Source organism: Triticum aestivum, chromosome 7B (genome assembly GCF_018294505.1).
Source record: "Triticum aestivum cultivar Chinese Spring chromosome 7B, IWGSC CS RefSeq v2.1, whole genome shotgun sequence".
NCBI lineage: Eukaryota > Viridiplantae > Streptophyta > Magnoliopsida > Poales > Poaceae > Triticum > Triticum aestivum.
The window spans coordinates 423,763,196-423,783,673 of record NC_057813.1 but is presented as its reverse complement, the minus strand read 5'-3'; the positions used below and the strand labels follow the sequence as shown (position 1 = coordinate 423,783,673).

General features: G+C 44.7%; 3 protein-coding genes across 4 annotated transcripts; 2 read left to right on the top strand and 1 right to left on the bottom strand.

Moving 5' to 3' along the window:
• Nucleotides 1-1,921: 1,921 nt before the first annotated feature.
• Nucleotides 1,922-9,175, top strand: LOC123156880 (phosphatidylinositol-3-phosphatase SAC1). 2 transcript variants are annotated; one of them, XM_044575075.1, is made up of 16 exons: nt 1,922-2,133; nt 2,234-2,438; nt 3,441-3,606; nt 3,703-3,925; nt 4,525-4,601; nt 4,877-5,064; nt 5,303-5,400; nt 5,906-6,039; nt 6,123-6,257; nt 6,676-7,039; nt 7,326-7,447; nt 7,561-7,668; nt 7,797-8,027; nt 8,111-8,302; nt 8,413-8,524; nt 8,611-9,175. In XM_044575075.1, the coding sequence occupies exons 1-16, from the start codon at nt 2,059-2,061 to the stop codon at nt 8,863-8,865; spliced, it is 2,685 nt and encodes an 894-aa protein (XP_044431010.1). In that variant the 5' UTR covers nt 1,922-2,058; the 3' UTR covers nt 8,866-9,175. The 2 variants fall into 2 exon arrangements, with proteins under 2 accessions (XP_044431010.1, XP_044431011.1); XM_044575076.1 differs by lacking the exon at nt 1,922-2,133 and having other exon boundaries at nt 2,234-2,454.
• A 481-nt stretch (nt 9,176-9,656) lies between these two features.
• On the top strand, nt 9,657-12,610 carry LOC123156878 (alcohol dehydrogenase). Its single transcript, XM_044575073.1, has 8 exons — nt 9,657-9,962; nt 10,310-10,445; nt 10,771-10,840; nt 10,927-11,020; nt 11,112-11,325; nt 11,430-11,571; nt 11,747-11,917; nt 12,156-12,610. Exons 1-8 carry the CDS (start codon nt 9,740-9,742, stop codon nt 12,351-12,353), a joined length of 1,248 nt encoding a protein of 415 aa, XP_044431008.1. The 5' UTR covers nt 9,657-9,739; the 3' UTR covers nt 12,354-12,610.
• A 99-nt stretch (nt 12,611-12,709) lies between these two features.
• LOC123156879 (adenylate kinase, chloroplastic) lies at nt 12,710-17,482 on the bottom strand. Its single transcript, XM_044575074.1, has 7 exons — nt 16,995-17,482; nt 16,817-16,912; nt 16,128-16,256; nt 15,908-16,042; nt 15,197-15,343; nt 13,503-13,577; nt 12,710-13,032 (listed from the first exon to the last, which is right to left on the bottom strand). The coding sequence occupies exons 1-7, from the start codon at nt 17,175-17,177 to the stop codon at nt 12,937-12,939; spliced, it is 861 nt and encodes a 286-aa protein (XP_044431009.1). The 5' UTR covers nt 17,178-17,482; the 3' UTR covers nt 12,710-12,936.
• Between the last annotated feature and the right edge of the window lie 2,996 nt (nt 17,483-20,478).

Genomic DNA, 20,478 nt, shown 5'->3' with positions numbered 1-20,478 from the left:
ATGTGGATCTTGATACTTTGTGTCCGGTTTGTCGGAGACTTGATGAGGATGGTGGTCATATTTTTCTGAAATGCAAGTTTGTCAAACAAGTGTGGCGCGACATGAATCTGGAAGAGATCAGGTTAGGCCTGCTGTCGTTGAAGCCATATGCAAGCTTAGTTTTGAGAAGCAGGTTTGGGTGGGTGTTGTACTGTGGGACTGGTGGAATACTCGGGACAAAGTAAATGCAGGAGAGCAATGGAGATCATTTGACCAGGTCTGTTTTAATATCTGTAAACATTTGCAGGATTTTACTAAGGTTCAAGAGTCTAATGGTACCTCAAGGCATGCGGTTCAGACATGGGAGCGGCCATGTGCAGATTATGTTAAGATCAATTTTGATGCTGCATTCCATGAGAATAGGGGAGATGGTGCATATGGTTATGTTGTACGTTTTGATGAGGGTGATGTCATAGCGGCTGTAGCTGGGAAATTCACAAATGTTAAGAGTGCCATTCATGCCGAGGCACTTGCTTGTCTAGCTGCAATTGAAGGATCAACTGAAATTGGGGTGCATCGAGTTGTGCTAGAATCAGACTCGAAGAATCTTGTTTATGCGCTTGTAAGGGGAGATTCTGATTTGTCAGAGATCGGAGTTCTGATCAGGGAGGCTAGGAGCTGCTGTATTGTGTCATTTCAATGTTTTAGTTTTACTTTCTGTACTTGACATGTAATAAAGTAGCACATGAGTTAGCAAAGTTTGGGCATGGTCTGGTTGAATCCCCTATTACTTGGGGTGAGGATGTGCGAGAGTTTGTTTCAGTTTTGGTAGCCAGCGATATTGTTGTGCCCAGAGTAGTCCTGGCCATGGGCAGCCCGCCCCGAACGGCCCGACCCGAAAAAGCCCGACCCGACGCTGCTCCCGGGCCGGGCTGGGCCCGGTCCCGTCATTTTCGTGTTTTCCTGAAGGCCAGGCCGAGCCGGCCCAAAGCCCGACGGGCTTTTACGCGTTCGTGTCGGGCTTGGGCCCAGAAAATAGGCCCGATGACCGGGCTCGGGCCTGGTTTTTTGCTCGGGCTTGGCTAGGCCCGGCCCGATGTATGGCCAGGTAAAGCCCAGAGTTTAATGAAAGTTTATTTTTTTTAAAAAAATCAACGACTTCCTCGCAAATAAAAATAAAAATCAACGACTTAAATTTGTCATCTTCTCGAAGCCCACGTAGGCACGCACGAGGGTATCCCAAGTTGCCAACACCATGCAATACCTGCGATCTAGGAGTACGTAGGTAATCAATGGGAGACAGGAGCCGGTAAGGACCGAACCCAGGGTGGTAGATAACAGCAGCAGGAAACCCAAAGCACCTCCTACTGGCTATGCCAAAATTAATGTCGATGCAGGGTGCAGGAAAGGAAGCCGGGGGACAACGGCAGTTGTAGGTAGAGATAGCTCGGGGACATTCCTTGGAAGCTCGCCTCTAGTTATCAGAGGAGTGGATGACCCGACAACGCTAGAGGCAATTGTGTGCCGGGAAGGTTTGGCACTCGCAGCTGATCTTCACTTAAATCAATTTGTCGTAGCGTCAGACGCAAAGGAGGTGGTGAATGCCATCCATAACGACAGCAAGTGCGCTTATGGAGCAATCATCAAAGAGATAAGGGTCCAACAATCATCTTTTCACTATAATTTTTGTTTTGAAGGCCGTTTGAACAATTTAGAAGCTCATAGATTAGCCAAGCATTCTCTTTCTCTGGGTCCGGGGCGTCACGTTTGGTTATGCCAACCCCATAACCTGAACTGTATCCCACTACATGTGGCTTTTGATGAATAAAGCTTGGCTATTACCCTAAAAGAAAAAAACGTAGGTTGAAAGTGAATCCCAAACATGCAACGCGAATATACGTGATACAGTTCTCAATACGCTTTGTACATTGCAGAGAATAGGACGCCTTGACAACATGGTCACGGGTTCCGCGGAGGACGCCTTCAGCGTTTAGATACAATATCCGCAGTGCCCCCTTCTTCCCTTTTCCGATCGTCCCCTTCCACCCCCTCTTCCCTTGCGCGCTTCGATCGGGATCGATGGCGGCGGAGGCGGACGACCCGACGGCGGCGTCAGCGACGCTGGAGAAGTTCCGCCTCTACGAAACGCGCGCCGTAAGCATCCATTGCCCCCCTTCTCCCAACCGCACGCCCGGCGGAATCGCTCGCTCGCTCGCTTGCTGAATTGACGCGTCGGAATTGGCTGTGCTCGCAGAGGTTCTACGTGATCGGGAGCTCGCGGGAGAAGCGGTGGTTTCGGGTGCTCAAGATTGACCGCTCGGAGCCGTCGGAGCTCCACCTCAGCGAGGACCCCGTCTGGTACTCCCAGCAGGAGGTCAAGAGCCTGCTCCAGCGCATCGCCGAGGGCAACCGCTCCACTGGCGGCCTCACCTTCGTCACCAAGGCCTACGGCATCGCAGGTGCCCCGACCAGAACGTTCGTTCGTTCATTCATCCTATTGCACTGGATTGGATTGCGTTGAATTGTTAACCTAGCTCGCTCTAATGATCCCATGGAAATTTCATTCTTAATTCATATGAATTATAATGAAGCCCGATGAATTTGTTCTGTTAAAGAAAATGAATGTGTCATAAGATTTATTTTGTCAGAAATCAGAAAGCCTTTCTCTAGTTGGTCAATGCCTTTTGCTGAAAAATTCTTTGTGGTTTCTTTGTGCTGGAAAATTAAGTTGGAGGTATATGATAATATTTATCAGCAGATTTACTATGCCAGGAAGTGTGGGTAACTTATTTTAGTTGATAAATTGTCTCTGTATTGCAAATTGGCCGTGATTTCATTCCAACCAATCCCTGCTAGTTTTGTTTCAGTTGGCTCGTCATAGGAAGGTGTACTTGATGCCGTCATGTTTTTTCGTTTGCTTATGAATTCCAAAAGAGGAAAGATGTCCCTTGGATCTATTGCCAACAACTTCCTTGTTCCTTGCCAGGAATCAAGGCTCGGAAAAGCTCTAGGCTTGAATTCTTAGTTTGCTTCTTCCTAGCGCCTATCTCACGTAAGCACATGAGTAGACACGCTTAAGCGCACGCCTATCAGTGCTTAAGGCTACACATTCTGCTGTCACCTGGCGCCTAGGCACGCTTAAGCGCACTCGAACAGTGCTTAAGGCTACACATCCTGCTGTCACCTAGCGCCTAGGCACGCTTAAGCTCACGCCTAGGAGCTCTTATTTGTTATTGCTAGGAGTAGTTCCTTGTGGAGACAAATGATACCAACTGGCTTTCTGCACAGTCGGAAGCTGGTAGCAGAAATGCGTAGATAATAATGATGCAAACTGAGAGATAATTCATTAACCTCTGAATCCTGGTTATATTTCTTTTGCAATTTGGTGGCCGCTTTCTTTGCCAGAGGACTCACATACTCCTGTCATGTTTCTTGAAGTTTTTGTTTCTGTTGCTATGTAGGTTGCATCAAGTTCTTGGAGTCATATTACCTGATTTTAGTCACCAAGCGTCGTCAAATCGGTTGCATTTGTGGCCATGCTATATATTGTATAGATGAGAGCCAGATGATCACCATCCCGCACTCGTCTGTACAGACAGATGTTGCAACCTCTAAGAACGAGCTAAGGTACAAGTTATCTTCGATAGTTTGATTTTTTTGGCAGTTACGTATATATATTTGGTTATTTACCAAATGCTGTGAAATATGATGTCTCCGTAACAGGTACAAGAAGCTTTTGGCCAGTGTTGATCTCACAAAGGATTTCTTCTATAGCTACACATACCCAATCATGCAGAGCTTGCAGCAGAATGTCACCTCTGCAGGGATGAAGGAAACACCTTATGAAAATTTGTTTGTATGGAACACTTTCCTGACAGAGCCGATTCGCTCAAAGTGCCACAATGCTCTGTGGAGTGTAGCTCTGGTTCATGGACACTTTAAGCAGGTTATGCCTAGCAAATAGTCTGCCATCTAGATTGGTTTTGCTACCATTACTATTTCTATTGCTTGCTTCTTCATTTCTGATATAACTCATATTTGACTTGGAGCTTTGCATTATCTATCTCACTGGGTCTTATGAGAAAATTAGAAGGGGATGCCACTAACAAATTTTGATAAAGAATGCATACCAATTTGCTGCTCAAAATATTTCAATTAAATTATTTTTGTTTAACAGAATCTAAGACAATTGTGACCTAACAGAAAAGCTGCTACCATTTCAGTTTGATAGTTTCTTTCCATCAGAGAAAAGAAGTTGGGCGAGATCTTGCAATGACTAGTGATGGTTGAGTAGGGCTTTGTAGTTACCATCTCTTTGTTCCTTAATGAATGAAACCATTATCACTTGAACTGGCCTTTGAAAATTATGATTTAGTGCTTGCTTGATGGGCACTGCTACTAGATTAGCTTCTTGTTCAGATCATCTGGATTTTGTTTTCAATAGCGCTCAACTTGCAGCTGGTCTGTGTTAAGTGCTTAATTAGATGTGTTACGACTATTGTTTATTAACTTTCCATGTGACACAACCCACAATTTATTTTCCAGGTCAAGCTGTCAGTATTTGGCAGGGAGTTAAATGTTATTCTCATTTCGAGAAGATCTCGGCATTTTGCTGGTACACGGTAGGTTTCATGTGCTCTTAGGACTGGATATTTTTGGATCTTCTTTCACTTTATATCAGCCAAGTCCATTTATAAATGCTTCTATCCTATAATCTATGTTCATTTGATTTCTGTTGACTTATCAATTATCACATGCATGTGTAAATTCTTGTTTTGGGTGACGCGATTTCCTCCACTCTGCCAAATGAGGCCAGCAAAATGTTGTCTATTCTCTGCTAGTAATCTGAATTTTTTGTTGAATTGAGAACTTACTACCTCCCACATGGTATCTGTAGGTATTTAAAAAGAGGCGTGAATGACCATGGAAAAGTTGCAAACGATGTTGAAACAGAGCAAATAGTATTTGAAGAGGAAGCTGGTTCCTGGAAGGGAAGAATGAGCGCAATAGTACAGATGCGAGGATCAATCCCTCTCTTTTGGTCACAAGAGGCTGGCCGACTTAGTCCTAAGCCTGATATTTTTGGTAAATAGATTTTCTAAAAAAATACCTTGTAACCAAATAGGTGAAATTAAATGACATAGTTTGATTGGGTAATGTCCATATGTGAGACCATATCTTATCTGATCATCTGTTACAACTGCATATCATAAAAAGATGTTGTCTCTTATCTGTATGTTTGCCCTATCTCTTATCTGGGCTTGCTTCTAAAAGCTTGAAATACATTTTTTGTGTGCATTCTCATCTTTGGATTCTGGTGCAGTGCAGAGGTATGATCCTACTTATGAAGCAACCAAGTTACATTTTGAGGATCTCGCTCAGCGATATGGACAGCCTATCATAATACTTAATTTAATAAAGGTATGTGTTTGCTACTTGGTTTAGGATCTGAATGTTTTCATCTGTTGACAGTGATGATTGTGCTGTGATGTTGCCGTTCCCTTTAATTTTAAGATGAAACTAATGATTCCTGTGCATGATACAGAGAACGGTCATTATCCCAACGAATTTTACAAATCTTTTATCTATCATGTAGATTTGACCTCAAGTTTAGTAGCTCAACTGACTGTTATGCATAAGATTAATTGCTAAAGTACAGCATCTTTGTGGTTCTTTACGCTCCCAAGTACTCTTACGAAACAATATGTAAGACATCAAAAGTTACATGCCATTTGAGTAAAATCTACTTCTGTAAAAGATGAATTTCCCTCTTAGTTCTTCCAACTAGGTTTCCTGAGTAACTTCTTGCTTACATGTTCGGCTTTTGTGGTACAGAGCTGCTAGCCCACTTTTATTTGTTTGTACAGCTAACAATTGCCTTTTGTCCTCAATATGATTCGTTATTGTTTTTTTGCTCTGTGTGTAGACTGTTGAAAAAAGGCCACGGGAGATGATGCTCAGGCGTGAATTCTTTAATGCAGTTGGATATCTTAATCAGAATGTCCCAGAAGAGAGGAAACTGAGATTCATCCACTGGGATTTTCATAAATTTGCGAAAAGGTTTTATACCGATTCTTGAAAGTTCCGAACTGCATAAGTTGGTGTCTGTTCATCTGCTAATGATTTTCTATCTGTTATGTCAGCAAGTCCGCAAATGTGCTGGGTGTTTTAGGAGGTGTGGCGAGCGAAGCACTGGACCTTACTGGATTTTACTACAGTGGGAAGCCAAAAGTTCAAAAAAGAAGGTCTATCCAGCTTAGTCGAACTAGCACTGCAAGGTACATATATTAATTCTTGTGTAATAGAACTGAACCACTATATATGATATACTAGCTTATAACAAACAGATGTATTGCCCTCTAAGATTGCCAAGCATATACTCCCTCCGTCCCAAAATAACTGTCTCAACTCTAGTACAACTTCATACTAAAATTACTACAAAGTTGAGACACTTATTTTGGAATGGAGGGAGTACTTGACAAGTGGTAAACAAGAAGGTCTATATTAATCCAATCCAGTTTATTTAGAAAATAAGTACAATCACTGGCCAATTGAATTCGACCAAGGATTAAAAGGCTGTTTATGGAAAAATCATGAACCACAACTGTACCGGTTTATTAAAGTTGTGAATAAGGGCTCTACTCATATACTAACTGCAAAATGACAGTATTCCCCACCTACTTCTTCATTGCACAGGGATGTTGAAATAAGAGCTAGTTCTGGAGACCTTCCGAGACTCTCTAGTAATGCTGATGCACTTGGTTCTATAGCTTCTCAGGATATGAGAAAAGAGGATAGCAAACATGAGCCTCTTGGTGATGCTCCTTGTTATCAAACTGGAGTTCTTCGTACGAATTGCATAGACTGCCTGGATCGCACAAATGTCGCACAGTATGCTTATGGCCTTGCTGCTTTGGGGAGGCAACTTCATGCGATGGGACTGACAGATGTTTCAAAAATCCACCCAGATAGCACCATCGCTTCAGCTTTAATGGAAATGTACCAGAGCATGGGTGATGCACTTGCTCATCAGTACGGAGGCTCTGCAGCACATAATACGGTTAGTATACTTTCATCTCTTGTTGTCTCATCTTATGTTGACAAGAGGATATGAGTAATTTGTAATGGCCATAAAACTCTCATGGGGAGCATCCTGTTGTTACTTCAGAGTTGATGTAATTGTGGATGGACAATGGAGTGTTAATTTGGTTGTCCTGCTCTGTATCTATTTGTATATACTACTGCGGATGGCATTATTGTTGGTCTGGCCAATAAATTCCCTGTTTCCCCCCCTAATCTCATTGTTTCCCAGTGAGCATAAACTGCATATACTTGTTTCTTCTCAGGTTTTCCCCGAGAGGCAAGGGAAGTGGAAGGCTACTACTCAATCTAGGGAGTTTCTGAAATCAATTAAACGATATTACAGCAATGCCTACACCGACGGTGAGAAACAAGATGCTATAAATTTGTAAGTCTCGCACGTGAGTTTATCATCCATAAAATCTTAACCAGACAAGATAGTAATTGGGCTCTTATGGTAAGTGGAATTTGAGAAGTTGATTTGTTTTGTGATATTACCAGATTTCTAGGTTATTTCCAACCTCAAGAAGGAAAACCGGCTCTCTGGGAACTGGATACTGATTACTATCTCCACGTGACAACAGCTGGTGATGATAGCTACCATCTTAGGTAAACTGAATCCTGGTTATTCTTCAGTTGGTTATGACAGTGCAATTTTGGCCCCTTAACATGAAAAGAGTGGCACTTGGTGTGTAGTTTCCTGCAATAAAATGTGTTTCATTCATGTTAATTCACAGTTCCCCACATGGAAATAATGTGCCCGGGGGATCTGGAGATGCCATGAGCCCAAGACCCACATTGAGCCCTGTGCCAGCATGTAAAGAGGACTTCTCAAGGATGAAACTTACTTCATTTGACAAACTTATAGAAAGAACCTGTAGTTCGATAAGGAATGTGAGGCTTCATTGTGATGCTGATCTAAGGCCAAGTGGTGGTGTTGGAACTTCTGCAATGGCACCAGATGCCGCGTACGTAGTTCTTTTTCAACTCATGATTCATGTTTGAACTTACTTTTTTGATATTGTACTTACAGCTTGCTTTTACGATTCAGTGAGATACAACTTAAAAGCCCAAACTGGTTGTTTGGTCAAAGAAAACACGCAGAGACAGTTCCAACGGCAAAAGTCACCCCAGTTGAAAATGCGAATGAGGGAAACAAAGACGAGACAAATGTGTCTTTGTGTGGGGAACTGAACTGGCTTTCCTCCTCGGCAGATTCATGCGAGGAGGACAACTTCAGAAGGTGGTACCAGGATAGTCCAGATAGATATCATTTGGCAGTGTTCTGATGTCAAGTCCACAATCTACCATTTACTTATATGTTTCAAATCCTCCAAACCCTTAATTTTGCAGGTATCTAGCATTCACGACAGCGGATGTAGATAATGGCTGGTACAGTGGAGCACTGCTATACGATCAAGATGAGAACAGCGGTGCTTATAAACATTACTCAGAATTTTGCCAGGTAAGCAAGCTTCCTGCTGAACTTACGCAGTCTGCGACCGTCTAAACATGCAACCTCACCTGTTTACATGTCCTCTGGCATTGCAGGGTCCAGTCATGGATCCTTTCGAGCACGACCCCGAGAAAGAAGGGCACTACAGGGAGGCTCTTAGCATGGACATTGAACTTACAGACGATGCACAGGTGGAGGCAGAAATGAAAGCCGCTCTGGACGACTACCAGGTGATAGGTTCAGATCTGAGCATCATCCCGTCGTGCGGCTCCCTCGCCGAGGACCCAAGCCAGCTGACAAGGTGGATCATTGGGGACGAGAAGCTGCGCGTCGTCGGCGCTGTGCAGTAGCTCGGCTGCTGCCGAGGGATTGTACAGATTACTACAGCATTCGTCAATTGTTGGTTTCATCGTGTGTATATGAGGTGCTTAAATGTACAAAAGAAGGTATTCGTCCATTTTTTTGACAATCATTCTTGGAGGCCTCTGTGGATGGATATAGGAGGATTGGACTAAGACAGACAGACAGACACGGGTTGGGCCGGTAAACCAAGGATGACAAGGTGTATGTATAATATTCACGATTGATTGTCTCGTGTCATTGTGTTGATTAATTTGCACATGTCCAATTGTTTCAAGCAATGCTGCAACTTGTCGTTGAGTTACTTGGCACTCCCTTTAGCAGCCTCTGTGTTTGTTTGTTTGTTTAGTGATGATGATGAAAACGACCGACATCAGCATCCGGTATCAATTGTCATCCAATCCTTATCCGCAGTGCCGATCTATTGTCTTTTCTCCGAGAATAAACTATGAGCGGCTGTTGCCTTCCTGTTGAGCATCGGTCTTTCGATTTGCTTTGCTAATCCTAATGCAAAAACAAGTGCAGTAGCAGTTGAAGAAACATGTGTTAGAAACAAAGAGTCCTAATCGATCGGATCGGTCCTCTGACGATGGAGCAGCCGCTTATATAAAATTTAACTGAAAAGATCTCCGTCCAAAAATACTTGTCATCAAAATGGACAAAAAAATACTTGTCATCAAAATGGACAAAAAGAGATACATCCTCTTTTATTCATTTTGATGACAAGTATTTTCGGACGGATGGAGTATTGGTATAAAAATGCTTGGAGTTGTTGTATTAATAAGGTCTCTCCAAATAGACCAGCAAGACAGCAAAGGAGTAGAGTAGTTGGTGTTGTTGCAGAGTTCCGTTGGCAGGCACACCATGTCCCTCTCCACCGCCTCCCGCCGCGCCCTCAGCCGGATCGGTGGCGCCCTCCGGCGGTCCTTCTCGTCGTCGTCGGTGCCGGACGCCTCGGGGTACCACGTGTCCGGTGGGCCGAGCTTCATGCGCGCGGCCGTGTTCTGGGAGCCCGGCCGCCCGCTCACCATGGAGGAGTTCCGCATGCCGCGCCCCAAGGCCGGCGAGGTCCTCGTCAAGACCAAAGGTCCCCCCTTCCCCGCCACTCTTCCTTCTTCCCGCTAGAGATTTAGATGAACTCCCTCTGTTCTCTCCTCCTCTCCCCCCCTAATTACAAGAGAAATTTCTAGTAAACGATGCTCTGACTACTGCTTAGGTATGCTGTGCAATAATGCATAACAAATTATTATTATTGACGGGGAATGGATGATTATATGCCCAATTTGTCTAAACAAGTATGCATGCTCCTGTGAGGTTCGTTTGACTTGGGTGTGCATCCTGTGACTCTGAAGACTCCCCAAATGGGATGTCAGCTCCCATGGGTGAAGAATTAATCCTAAAGTTTTCATCTGACATGGACTCTAACTTGTGCAGCTTGTGGAGTCTGCCACTCTGATCTCCATGTCATGAAAGGCGAACTCCCTTTCGCCAGCCCTTGTGTTGTTGGCCATGAGATCACCGGGGAGGTTGTCGACCATGGCATGCACACGCCCGCTGAGATCGTCAATAGGTATATACCGATGCAGCTGAAAACAAAAGACAACACCTGTTTATTGTTAGGCTTTTCTTTGGAAAATCAATCCTGCTTAGGATGATGACTAGAGATGCTTCAATTTGATTGAATGCTTGGCCCCTTGAGAGTTGCATGAAATTTACAGCACAGATAGATGCTGGATTTCCATCTGATTACCTTTTTCGAGTGCTCAAATATTTTTGCAACTCCTGTTGAAGGGGTGAAGCATGGAAGCACTGTCATCAACGCTATTCACTTATCCAACTTCCTGATGGTGGTTTTCTGTAACTAATCGGTTATCCCTCCCTAAAAAAATTAACAGGTTCCCAGTTGGCAGTCATGTTGTTGGAGCCTTCATAATGCCCTGTGGGAATTGCTTTTACTGTGTGAAGGTACCGCCTTCTCTGGATCAGACCATCCTTTACGAAAGTGCTGCTTTGTTTTCTTGACCTCATCCATGTACATGGGTTTGATACAGGGCCAGGAAGACCTCTGTGAGTCTTTCTTTGCGTATAATCGTGCTAAAGGAACACTATACGATGGTGAAACCCGACTGTTTCTACGCAGCAACGGTAATTTGAGAATATTCACTTACATACTCTGTCGCTAGTGTCACAATATAGTATTATTGTAGTGTTGCTGATGTTATTGCAATACCTGCAGGAAAACCAGTGTACATGTACAGTATGGGCGGGCTTGCGGAGTACTGTGTTGTGCCGGCCAATGCACTAGCAATTCTTCCTAACTCGTTGCCGTACACAGAGTCAGCCATTCTAGGATGTGCTGTGTTCACCGCGTATGGCGCTTTGAGGCATGCTGCTGAAATGCGTGCCGGTGATTCAGTAGCAGTGATTGGGGTTGGAGGGGTCGGATCAAGGTTAGCTGATATAAGGATATTTCCTTGAAGAAAGGATTAAATTCATTCCTAAACTCTGGAGTAGTAGCTTATGTTGGCGCATCCTCATTACTCCAACACTGCAGCTGTTTACAGATAGCAAGAGCCTTTGGAGCTTCCGAAGTCATTGCGGTAGATGTTCTTGATGAGAAACTTCAGAATGCAAAAACACTTGGAGCAACCCACACTGTAAACGCAGCTAAAGAAGACGCTGTTGAAAGGATCAAGGTATACAACAAGTTTGTGGTTCACCCATATAACGTCTAAAGTATTAAACTACTCAGTGCAGTTTGTTTAGGTAGCATTTCTCGATATCTCATCCTGATCATGGGTTGTCCATATGTTGCTTCTTCAGTCTTAGCTAGTGCTCCCATTCAGATGTGAACGATCTCATTATTCACAGGAAATTACTGGTGGGAGAGGTGTGGATGTGGCTGTGGAGGCACTTGGCAAGGCATTAACATTTTCCCAGTGCACCCAAAGTGTGCGAGATGGAGGTAAAGCTGTTATGATTGGGCTTGCTGCAACAAACGTAGTAGGCGAGGTGGATATAACCCGTCTTGTTCGCCGACAGGTATGCATCTAGCTCCATCACAGTACTGTTCGTTTGTTGTCCAGACCTTAAACTAGTTCCTGCAGATATGTTCTAACTTACCTTGTCTCAGGCACACATAGGACCTTTCCTCAAATTACTCGTATACTTTTAGTGCAATACCAATTGCATCCATTTTGAATGCTACTACCTTTTTCTTGAATTGCCTTGCTTGCTTTGTGTAACATTGGCTGGCTGCTAACGTGATTACTGGAACCAGGTCAAAATCATTGGCTCGTATGGTGCAAGAGCCAGGCAAGATCTTCCTCAGATAGTCAAGCTTGCTGAGAGCGGCGCCTTCAATCTCGAGAACGCCATATCAAGGAAATGCAAATTCGAAGAGGCAAACAGCGCCTATGAGGATCTCAACCAGGGCAAGATCGTTGGCCGGGCTGTAGTTGAAATCATGCAGTGCTGACGAGATGATCATGTGGTCGAAAGTCTGGGTCAAACAAATAAGAATATGCCGCGACAACCCTGCGAACTCGGTTTGTCTTGCAGCATGGTCTCACTCCCTGATTTGTGTTGGATGCAAAAAATTGTTGATTGAAAGATTGTTGTGCTCACAAGGAGATGTCTATCTCAGTTTGTTCTTCTTTCCATCACATACTGTGAATATTGGGTATACAATTTGCTTATACAGTTCTGCAGCCAGATTTCTGGTTTCTAATGTTACAAAATCGTCGCACAAAGAATCCTCAGCTAGCATCAGAAATACCTGACAGACTCCAGAGTAAAACAAAATACAGGCAATGAGGTTGTGCAACACAAATGTAGACTGAAAAGTGCAAACTCAAGGCAATCCTTCCAATTGCACTGTATATCAATGCATTCCTAGTCAAGATCATTACAAAACAGTGACGCATTTACATCCATGAATAACAAAGGGCTTTTCTAAATATCATCCTATCAATGCTTTGTCACCTGCATGTCTTCAAAAAATAGAATAAAATCATGCTTCAGCCACATGTCTGGTTCACGCAGGTTTCTCTGCTTATGAGTTAGCTAGCCACCATTTCTGTTTTCTTATCAAGGCTGGAAGTGAGCAGCTTCTCAATCTCACCGAATACATCTTCCACCGTGGTATTTCCATTTACCTAAACCACAGATGACAGTGAAAGAGATACATAAAAGTTACAGGTAACTAGATACAAAATGATTATGAAATGTTTGCTCAGTGAGTTCTTTTGTTGTTGCTCTATATAGTGCACAACCTCGACAACAAAAGTAGGATAAAGAATGCCATGGAGGAACAAGGAATTTAACAACAACAAGAGCTACTCCATCTAGGTAGCAGAACAAAAATATGTTAATTGACTACCACACGGTATGTGGTAAGCAACTTCTGAACGGAAACTAAGTTATGATGATTTAGTTCCTTGGCTCTACTTTATAAAAGTACATAATCCAAAAAATATATGTTTGTTATACTTTTTCCCCAACTTCAAACTAATCTGTGATGTGGTAATTCGACGGAATATAGACATCGTGAACTAGAATAGCATATCAGCCTTGAGCTGACCAACAAGGCAGAGGATTCTAAGTATGAAGGAGATAAATTGTCTACCTTGACTATAATATCTTCATATATCGAAACCAAGGACTCGATATTTTGATAATGAGTCTGCAACCTCAGCTTAACCTGAAGAACAGAAGAACACACACATGAAAATCAGATTCTTTTGATAAAATCCACATATATAGATAAACGGTCAATGAGAAATGTGAGGCCAGGAAAGAGTGATCTAACTCAAGTACTCAACGCAGCACTCTGTGCAAGCTTCCGTCATCATAACAAGCAGTTCAAGAACCGGCATACTACATCAGCAACTCTACCATCCTGGAGCATCGGTGCAAGGTCTTGCACACTATGAGCGTACAACTTCCATAAGGGGTACACTCAAGGGTATCAAGCCAAGCTCTAAGAGGGATGGCAAGCTCTTCCTTCATTCTGTAAGAAAGAAGGAAGAGATCCCTTTTGAAGCTAAACAGCCAGGAGGTTTTACTAGGAGCAATGAAAGATCTTCCCGTTCCTTCGTTTCCAAATATTCTAAGCAGCCACCGTCAGGACCTCAAAGTAGAAAGGTTGCCAATCTTGAGCTTTACCCTGGAGGTGACCCCATCCAAGGAAAACTGAGGTAGATCAAAACAAATACCAATAATGTTCCAGCATGAAGAGCTGAAGCTGCAAAGCCAGAAAATGTGGTCCCTAGTCTCGACGTATGCAGGTTACAAAGGGCACGGCTGACACCACCAGGAGGCTGAAATTGGCGAGGTTGAAGCATATCCTTTGTATTGAGCCTATCATTCAGAAAAAAACAGGCAAAGCATTTGGGCTTAAGGGTGCATTTGGAATTCCAGAGCCAAGAGGAGTTATTAGGTGCATGAATGTGTTGAAACTGAGCTCTTTACATTTTAGAGGATGAAAAGCTAGCAGCCTAGCACCCCAAGAGAAGGACCAAGAGTCATTATCTTCAGGAAACTGAGCATGAATGTATGTTGGACAGAAACTCTCTGAATTCATGATCGAAAGCCTGCCTGGAAAGGGGAATATGAAAGAGATGTAAGGGCTCATGAGTCATGAGTATTGAGAACATCCTGGACCAAGGCAAGACTATCAAGGGCAAATGCATGAATTCCATGGAATTTTCTCCTCATCAGATGATCAGACCAGCAATCATTCCAGAAAAGAACAGTGTCTCCTCTGGCAATAGAACAGGAAGCTAATTGCCTAAATTTATGGGAGAGGTTAAAGACATCTCTCCACCAGAAGGGGTGCACAGTACCAGAGGCGTGGGGAGAGGAGGGAAATTATAAACCGCCAGGAAGCATTGTAGTAGTTCCAAACCAGTCTCACTCAAGAGATATCAGCCTTGTTGTAAAGCTTGTTATATGCTTCATAAGCATGGCCTTGTTCTGCAGTCAGGTTAAGGATACCCAGCCCCACTTTGTTCTTTGGGCGACACATATTAGACCAGGCAGCACGTGCCTTCCATATTCTGAGTGACCGAGTCTTGTTATCGAATGTTAATACAAAATAAAAATGCACAACTTCCCCACCATGGAAATATGGTCCACAGTGAGATAATAACTATGTCAAGCTAGTTTTAATTAGCAGCAGACAAAAAACAATGTGTTGTAGTAACATCATGTACTGCATGACTAATAACAAATAAGCACCTCCACCACGTCTAATAATAAATGCAAAAGTATGCTGTGATTGCTGTCATTATCTTAACTAATAATATGGGAACCATGTACCTTTTCTTCTGTATCATCAAATCTTTGTGTAAGCCTGGATGCAATTTCTTCATTCTCAGGCGGAGAATACTTTAGATGGTATATTTTCCCAGTTTCAGGATCCAGCCGTCTGCCAACTACCCTTTCAACAAGAAGTTCATCCGGAACCTACATTTTCGACGGGTGAGCTAATATTCCTACTGAACAAAAAAAGGCTAGTACTTACACTCTCCATTTCAGAATTTGTTTACTGAATTGCAGCCAGTTTCCACACGACAGAGAAAACATGATAAATACATCGTGTATTGCCATATTACAGTGTTAACACTTAGAAAGTACTTAAAATGCGCAACTTGAAATTATGGATCTTATTTATTCTTGAAAGGGTAAATATGTACTCCCTCCGTCCCATAATATAAGAGCGTTGTAGTGTCAAAAACGCTCTTATATTATGGGACGTAGGGAGTAGATTTTATTATGTAACTAGTACCAAAAAAGGGACTGCATTTATCTCCATTTTCTCAGGAAAATCCAACATTGGTCACAATGGCAGTGTTTGCCCTGTTCAAACTATTAGTTAGGCTAAGGGTAGCTACGAGCAGTTTTCAAGGTCTGGAGGCAGTGTTCAAGCTTAATTGGTACTGCTAGTACCTTACCACAACAAGGTCCATTTATGTCCCACAATTTGCATCACATACCAATAATTTGCCATAGCTGGGCTCGGGCACTTACATCTAATAGAATGAAAATGTCGGGCCGGATTCCAAGAGTTTCCAGTGCCATTGCCTGTGAATAACTTCTCGGGTAACCATCCAAAAGCCAACCCTTTTCCTGAGCATCTGGTTGCAGAAGACGCCCCTTCACCATCTGGCGGTAACCCAAAAATGTTCCTCAGTGTTAGCACCGTTCACTTGAAACACATTAATGAAATTGCGAAGAAAATATTACCCACATTAACAACGATCTCGTCAGGAACCAGCTGTCCCTTCTCCATAAACTCCTTGGCCTGCTTCCCATTGTCGGTGCCTGTGGCGATTTCTGCCCTTAACAAATCTCCAGCTGAAATGTGCACCAGACCATACTGCAAATTACAGTGCCAGTTACTTGACGCAACAAAGAAAACTAGTCGTAAACGTTTTACCACATTTTGTTGTAAATGCACAAGGCTAATTACACAATACACATGACATAATAACACAAGGCTAGATCCCAATCCTATATCCTATATACCTAAGAGAGAGACCCCCACTATTTCTAATTATGTCAACATGTGTGCTTCCAAATCATCAAAATTGTTGTAACCATTGGATTTACTAACTTGATCCACTAGCATCCATCCAATCATAGTATGAGAATCCTCTACCATGCAACATGCATTACTGTATTCTAAGTGGGTTTTAAATCACATTACATTTAATCGTGACATGCAAAACTTTTCATGTTAAGTTTTTATTCTTTGCTTACGCAGAAATTTCTCACATAGTTTTTAATCGTAAGGGCTGAATTCGTATTATAAACAAAATTTAGAAACTACATATCCAATTCCGCGGCAACACGCGGCGTATCATTTAGTTCACGTAATGCATCATGAAAGAAAGGGAACCATGTACAAGGCTGAACCCATATTCCCAAAGAACTTACTTTGGCCTTGATTAGCTCGCACTGCGTGCCCTTCCCGGACGCCGGAGCTCCCGCTATCATGACATTTAGAGGGTCAGCCTTCGCTGCCTCCACGGCCTGTCATTCCCAATCAAGAACCGACCAGTGAGAAGGCCGTAAATTTGTGCAATTCCTTAATGCTAGGAAAATAGGGGCAGACCTTGGCCGCTCTAGGCGCCGGCGAGAGTCCGTGGTGTCGGGCGGGATTGATCCGTAGGGGGCTGGAGCGAGCGCCGGAGCCGCGGAAGAGGAGGCGGCCCTGGGGAACCGGCCTCTCGGCACCCACGGGCGGCGGTGAGAGAGCGGAGAAGACGGCGGCGGCGGTGGCCGTGGAAGAAGCCATGAGCGGCGCTGAGGGAGCTGGGAGAGGCCGGAGTGACGGGAACGCGGTGGTTGGAGTTGGGAGCGGCGCGCCGGCGCCGGAGGGGGATCGGAGATAGAGAGGGAGAGGCGGACCGTTCTTGTAGTAGGACCAACAAACAATTGCTGCGAGAAAAAACGAACAAACAAACAAAAAAAATTTCTAACAAGTGGATTGAAAATAAGGACCCCTTGTTATCTCGCTGCGTGTATTGAGATGCACACAACACATTTCGTCGATTGCTTTTTTTAGTGCCCCAATAAAGGTTGGTGATCAGTGTTTGGGAAGGACCGGAATGTGCATTGCATTGGTTAGCGACGACCGGTTCTTGTGCGTGCCATACATGCATGCTACGGAAGGTCTCACCCACCACCCGCTGGGCCTGGGGCTGGGCGGCCACGGCGTAGCGGCGGAAAGGAAAGCAGGGCCGAGAGTGGGACAGCCGCTCATCTGGGCGGCGGCATCGATTTGGGCAGCAGCCTGACCTGACCACGAAGCAGAGTGGGGGGCCGAGGGATGTAGGGTCAACTTCTTCTCTTTAGACCATCTCTAGCGGATCCCGCAAATGGCGGGGCCGAAAAAGTCGTTTGAGGGCTTCCATAAAAAATATTTATGGGACAGCGAGCCTTCCGACGAAACAGTTCGCGTAAACCCGTCCTGCAAATGTGTTGCGGGATCTATTTCGTGCCGGAGGGCTAGCCGTCCCACAAATACAATAATAAGCAAACCACATTGACCGGAGAGCTCGCACCACCATCTTCACGAACTTGAACCGGAGAACTCGCACCACCATCTTCATGAACTTGAACCGAAGAGCTCGCACCACCATTCACTTGGACCGGGGATTGAGCTCGACCTCCATCACCACCATTCACTTGGCTTGACGAAGCACCACCTCCCATGCCGAAGCCACCATCGCCGCCACCACCACACATGCCGAAGCCACCATCACAGCCACACCACCCATGCCGAAGCCACCTATGTCGAAGCCGCCACCACCACCCATGTTGAAGCCACCATCACCGCCACCACCACCCATGCCGAAGCCGCCCCCATCACCGCCACCACCACCCCTGTTGAAGCCACCTATGTCGAAGCCACCACTACCTCCCATGCCAAAGTCACCTCCTCCACCCATGCCGAAGCCACCACCACCATTGCCGAAAGAAAAGCCCCCCTCCAAATCCAACACCACCACCGGTCATAAGATTTTGGAGCTCCATTTTCATCCGGAGCATGATCTCCATTCTTTTCATCTCCCAAAATTCTCTTACCGCCCTCCGGATTCATCATCATGAACCGGTTCTCCTCGGCGGTCCTCTCGTCCTTCCTCTTTTGCTCCTCTAGAAAGAGCTTGCGCTCCTCGAATGCACACCTTTTTTGCCATCTTTCCTCCTTGTGCTTCTCTTTCTTCTCGACCATGGTATTTTTTGCATCCCAATGCTTGGCTAGCATAGCCTCCTTCATCTTCTCCACGTTGGGAAACGTAGCATGCAATTTAAAAAAAATTCCTACGCTCATGCAAGATCTATCCAGAAGATGTATAGCAACGAGAGGGGGGGGAGAGTGTCCACGTACCCTCGTAGACCGAAAGCGGAAGCGTTAGCTTAACGTGGTTGATGTAGTCGAACGTCTTCTCGATTCAACCGATCAAGCACCGAATGTACAGCACCTCCGAGTTCTGCACACATTTAGCGCGATGACGTCCCTCGAGCTCTTGATCCAGCAGAGGGTCGAGGGAGTAGATGAGTTCCGTCAGCACGACGGCGTGGTGACGGTGATGGTGATGTGATCCGCCCAGGGCTTCGCCTAAGCACTATGACAATATGACCGGAGGAGTAAACGATGGAGGGGGGCACCGCACACGGCTAAGACAATTGATGTGCCTAGAGGTGCCCCCCGCCCCCTATATAAAGAAGGAGAGGGGAGGAGGCTGAAAGGAGAGGGAGAGGGAGAGGGAGAAGGAAAGGGGGGCCGCGTTACTGTCTAACCTTTCAAAAAAGGAGAGCGGAGGAGGCCGGCCCTAGGGCGCGCGCCATGGGGGGAGTCCTACTAGGACTCCTAGTCCTAGTCGGCCCCCTTCCTTCCAACGGAGGGAGAAAGGGAAGGAGAGGGAGAGGGAGAAGGAAAGGGGGGCCGCACCCCCTCCCCTAGTCCAACTCGGACTCCCCATGGTGGGGCACCACCTCCTCGTGGTCTGCCTTGCCTCTCCCCTATGGCCCATGAGACCCATTACTTCCCCCGGGGGATTCCGGTAACCCCTCGGTACTCCGATAAATTCCCGAAACACTCCGGAACCATTCCGTGTCCGAATACCACCTTCCAGTATATCAATCTTTACCTCTCGACCATTTCGAGACTCCTCTTCATGTCCGTGATCTCATCCGGGACTCCGAACAACCTTCGGTCACCAAAACACATAACTCATATAATACATATTGTCATCGAACGTTAAGCGTGCGAACCCTACGGGTTCGAGAACTATGTAGACATGACCGAGACACCTCTCCGGTCAATAACCAATAGCGGAACCTGGATGCTCATATTGGTTCCCACATATTCTATGAAGATTTTTATCGATCGAACCACAATGTCAACATATGTTATTTCCTTTGTCATCGGTATGTTACTTGCCCGAGATTCGATCGTCGGTATCTTCATACCTAGTTCAATCTCGTTACCGGCAAGTCTATTTACTCATCCGGTAGTGCATCATCCCGCAACTAACTCATTAGTCACATTGCTTGCAAGGCTTCATATGATGTGCATTACCGAGAGGGCCCAAAGATACCTCTCCGATATTCGGAGTGACAAATCCTAATCTCGATCTATGCCAACCCAATAAACACCTTCGGAGATGCCTGTAGAGCATCTTTATAATCACCCAGCTACGTTGTGACGTTTGATAACACACAAGGTATTCCTCTGGTGTCCGGGAGTTGCATAATCTCATAGTCGGAGGAATATATATTTGACATGAAGAAAGCAGTAGTAAAATTGAACGATCATTATGCTAAGCTAACGGATGGGTCTTGACCATCACATAATTCCACTAATGATGTGATCTCGTTCATCAAAGGACAACACATGTCCATGGCTAGGAAACTTAACCATCTTCGATCAACGAGCTAGTCTAGTAGAGGCATACTAGGGACACAATGTTTTGTCTATGTATTCACACATGTATCAAGTTTCCGGTTAATACAATTCTAGCATGAACAATAAACATTTATCATGAATAAGGAAATATAAAATAACAACTTTATTATTGCCTCTAGGGCAT

Coding starts and splice junctions, on each gene's coding strand:
- LOC123156880 (XM_044575075.1), top strand. CDS start 2,059: ATGGCGGCGGAGGCGGACGACCCGACGGCGGCGTCAGCGACGCTGGAG. Junction 2,439..3,440: donor CAAGGCCTACGGCATCGCAG/GTGCCCCGACCA, acceptor GTTGCTATGTAG/GTTGCATCAAGTTCTTGGAG. Junction 5,065..5,302: donor TCCTAAGCCTGATATTTTTG/GTAAATAGATTT, acceptor ATTCTGGTGCAG/TGCAGAGGTATGATCCTACT.
- LOC123156878 (XM_044575073.1), top strand. CDS start 9,740: ATGTCCCTCTCCACCGCCTCCCGCCGCGCCCTCAGCCGGATCGGTGGC. Junction 10,446..10,770: donor CCCGCTGAGATCGTCAATAG/GTATATACCGAT, acceptor AAAAATTAACAG/GTTCCCAGTTGGCAGTCATG. Junction 11,021..11,111: donor ACTGTTTCTACGCAGCAACG/GTAATTTGAGAA, acceptor CAATACCTGCAG/GAAAACCAGTGTACATGTAC.
- LOC123156879 (XM_044575074.1), bottom strand. CDS start 17,177: ATGGCTTCTTCCACGGCCACCGCCGCCGCCGTCTTCTCCGCTCTCTCA. Junction 16,257..16,816: donor GCGAGCTAATCAAGGCCAAA/GTAAGTTCTTTG, acceptor TGTAATTTGCAG/TATGGTCTGGTGCACATTTC. Junction 16,043..16,127: donor CTGACGAGATCGTTGTTAAT/GTGGGTAATATT, acceptor GGTTACCGCCAG/ATGGTGAAGGGGCGTCTTCT.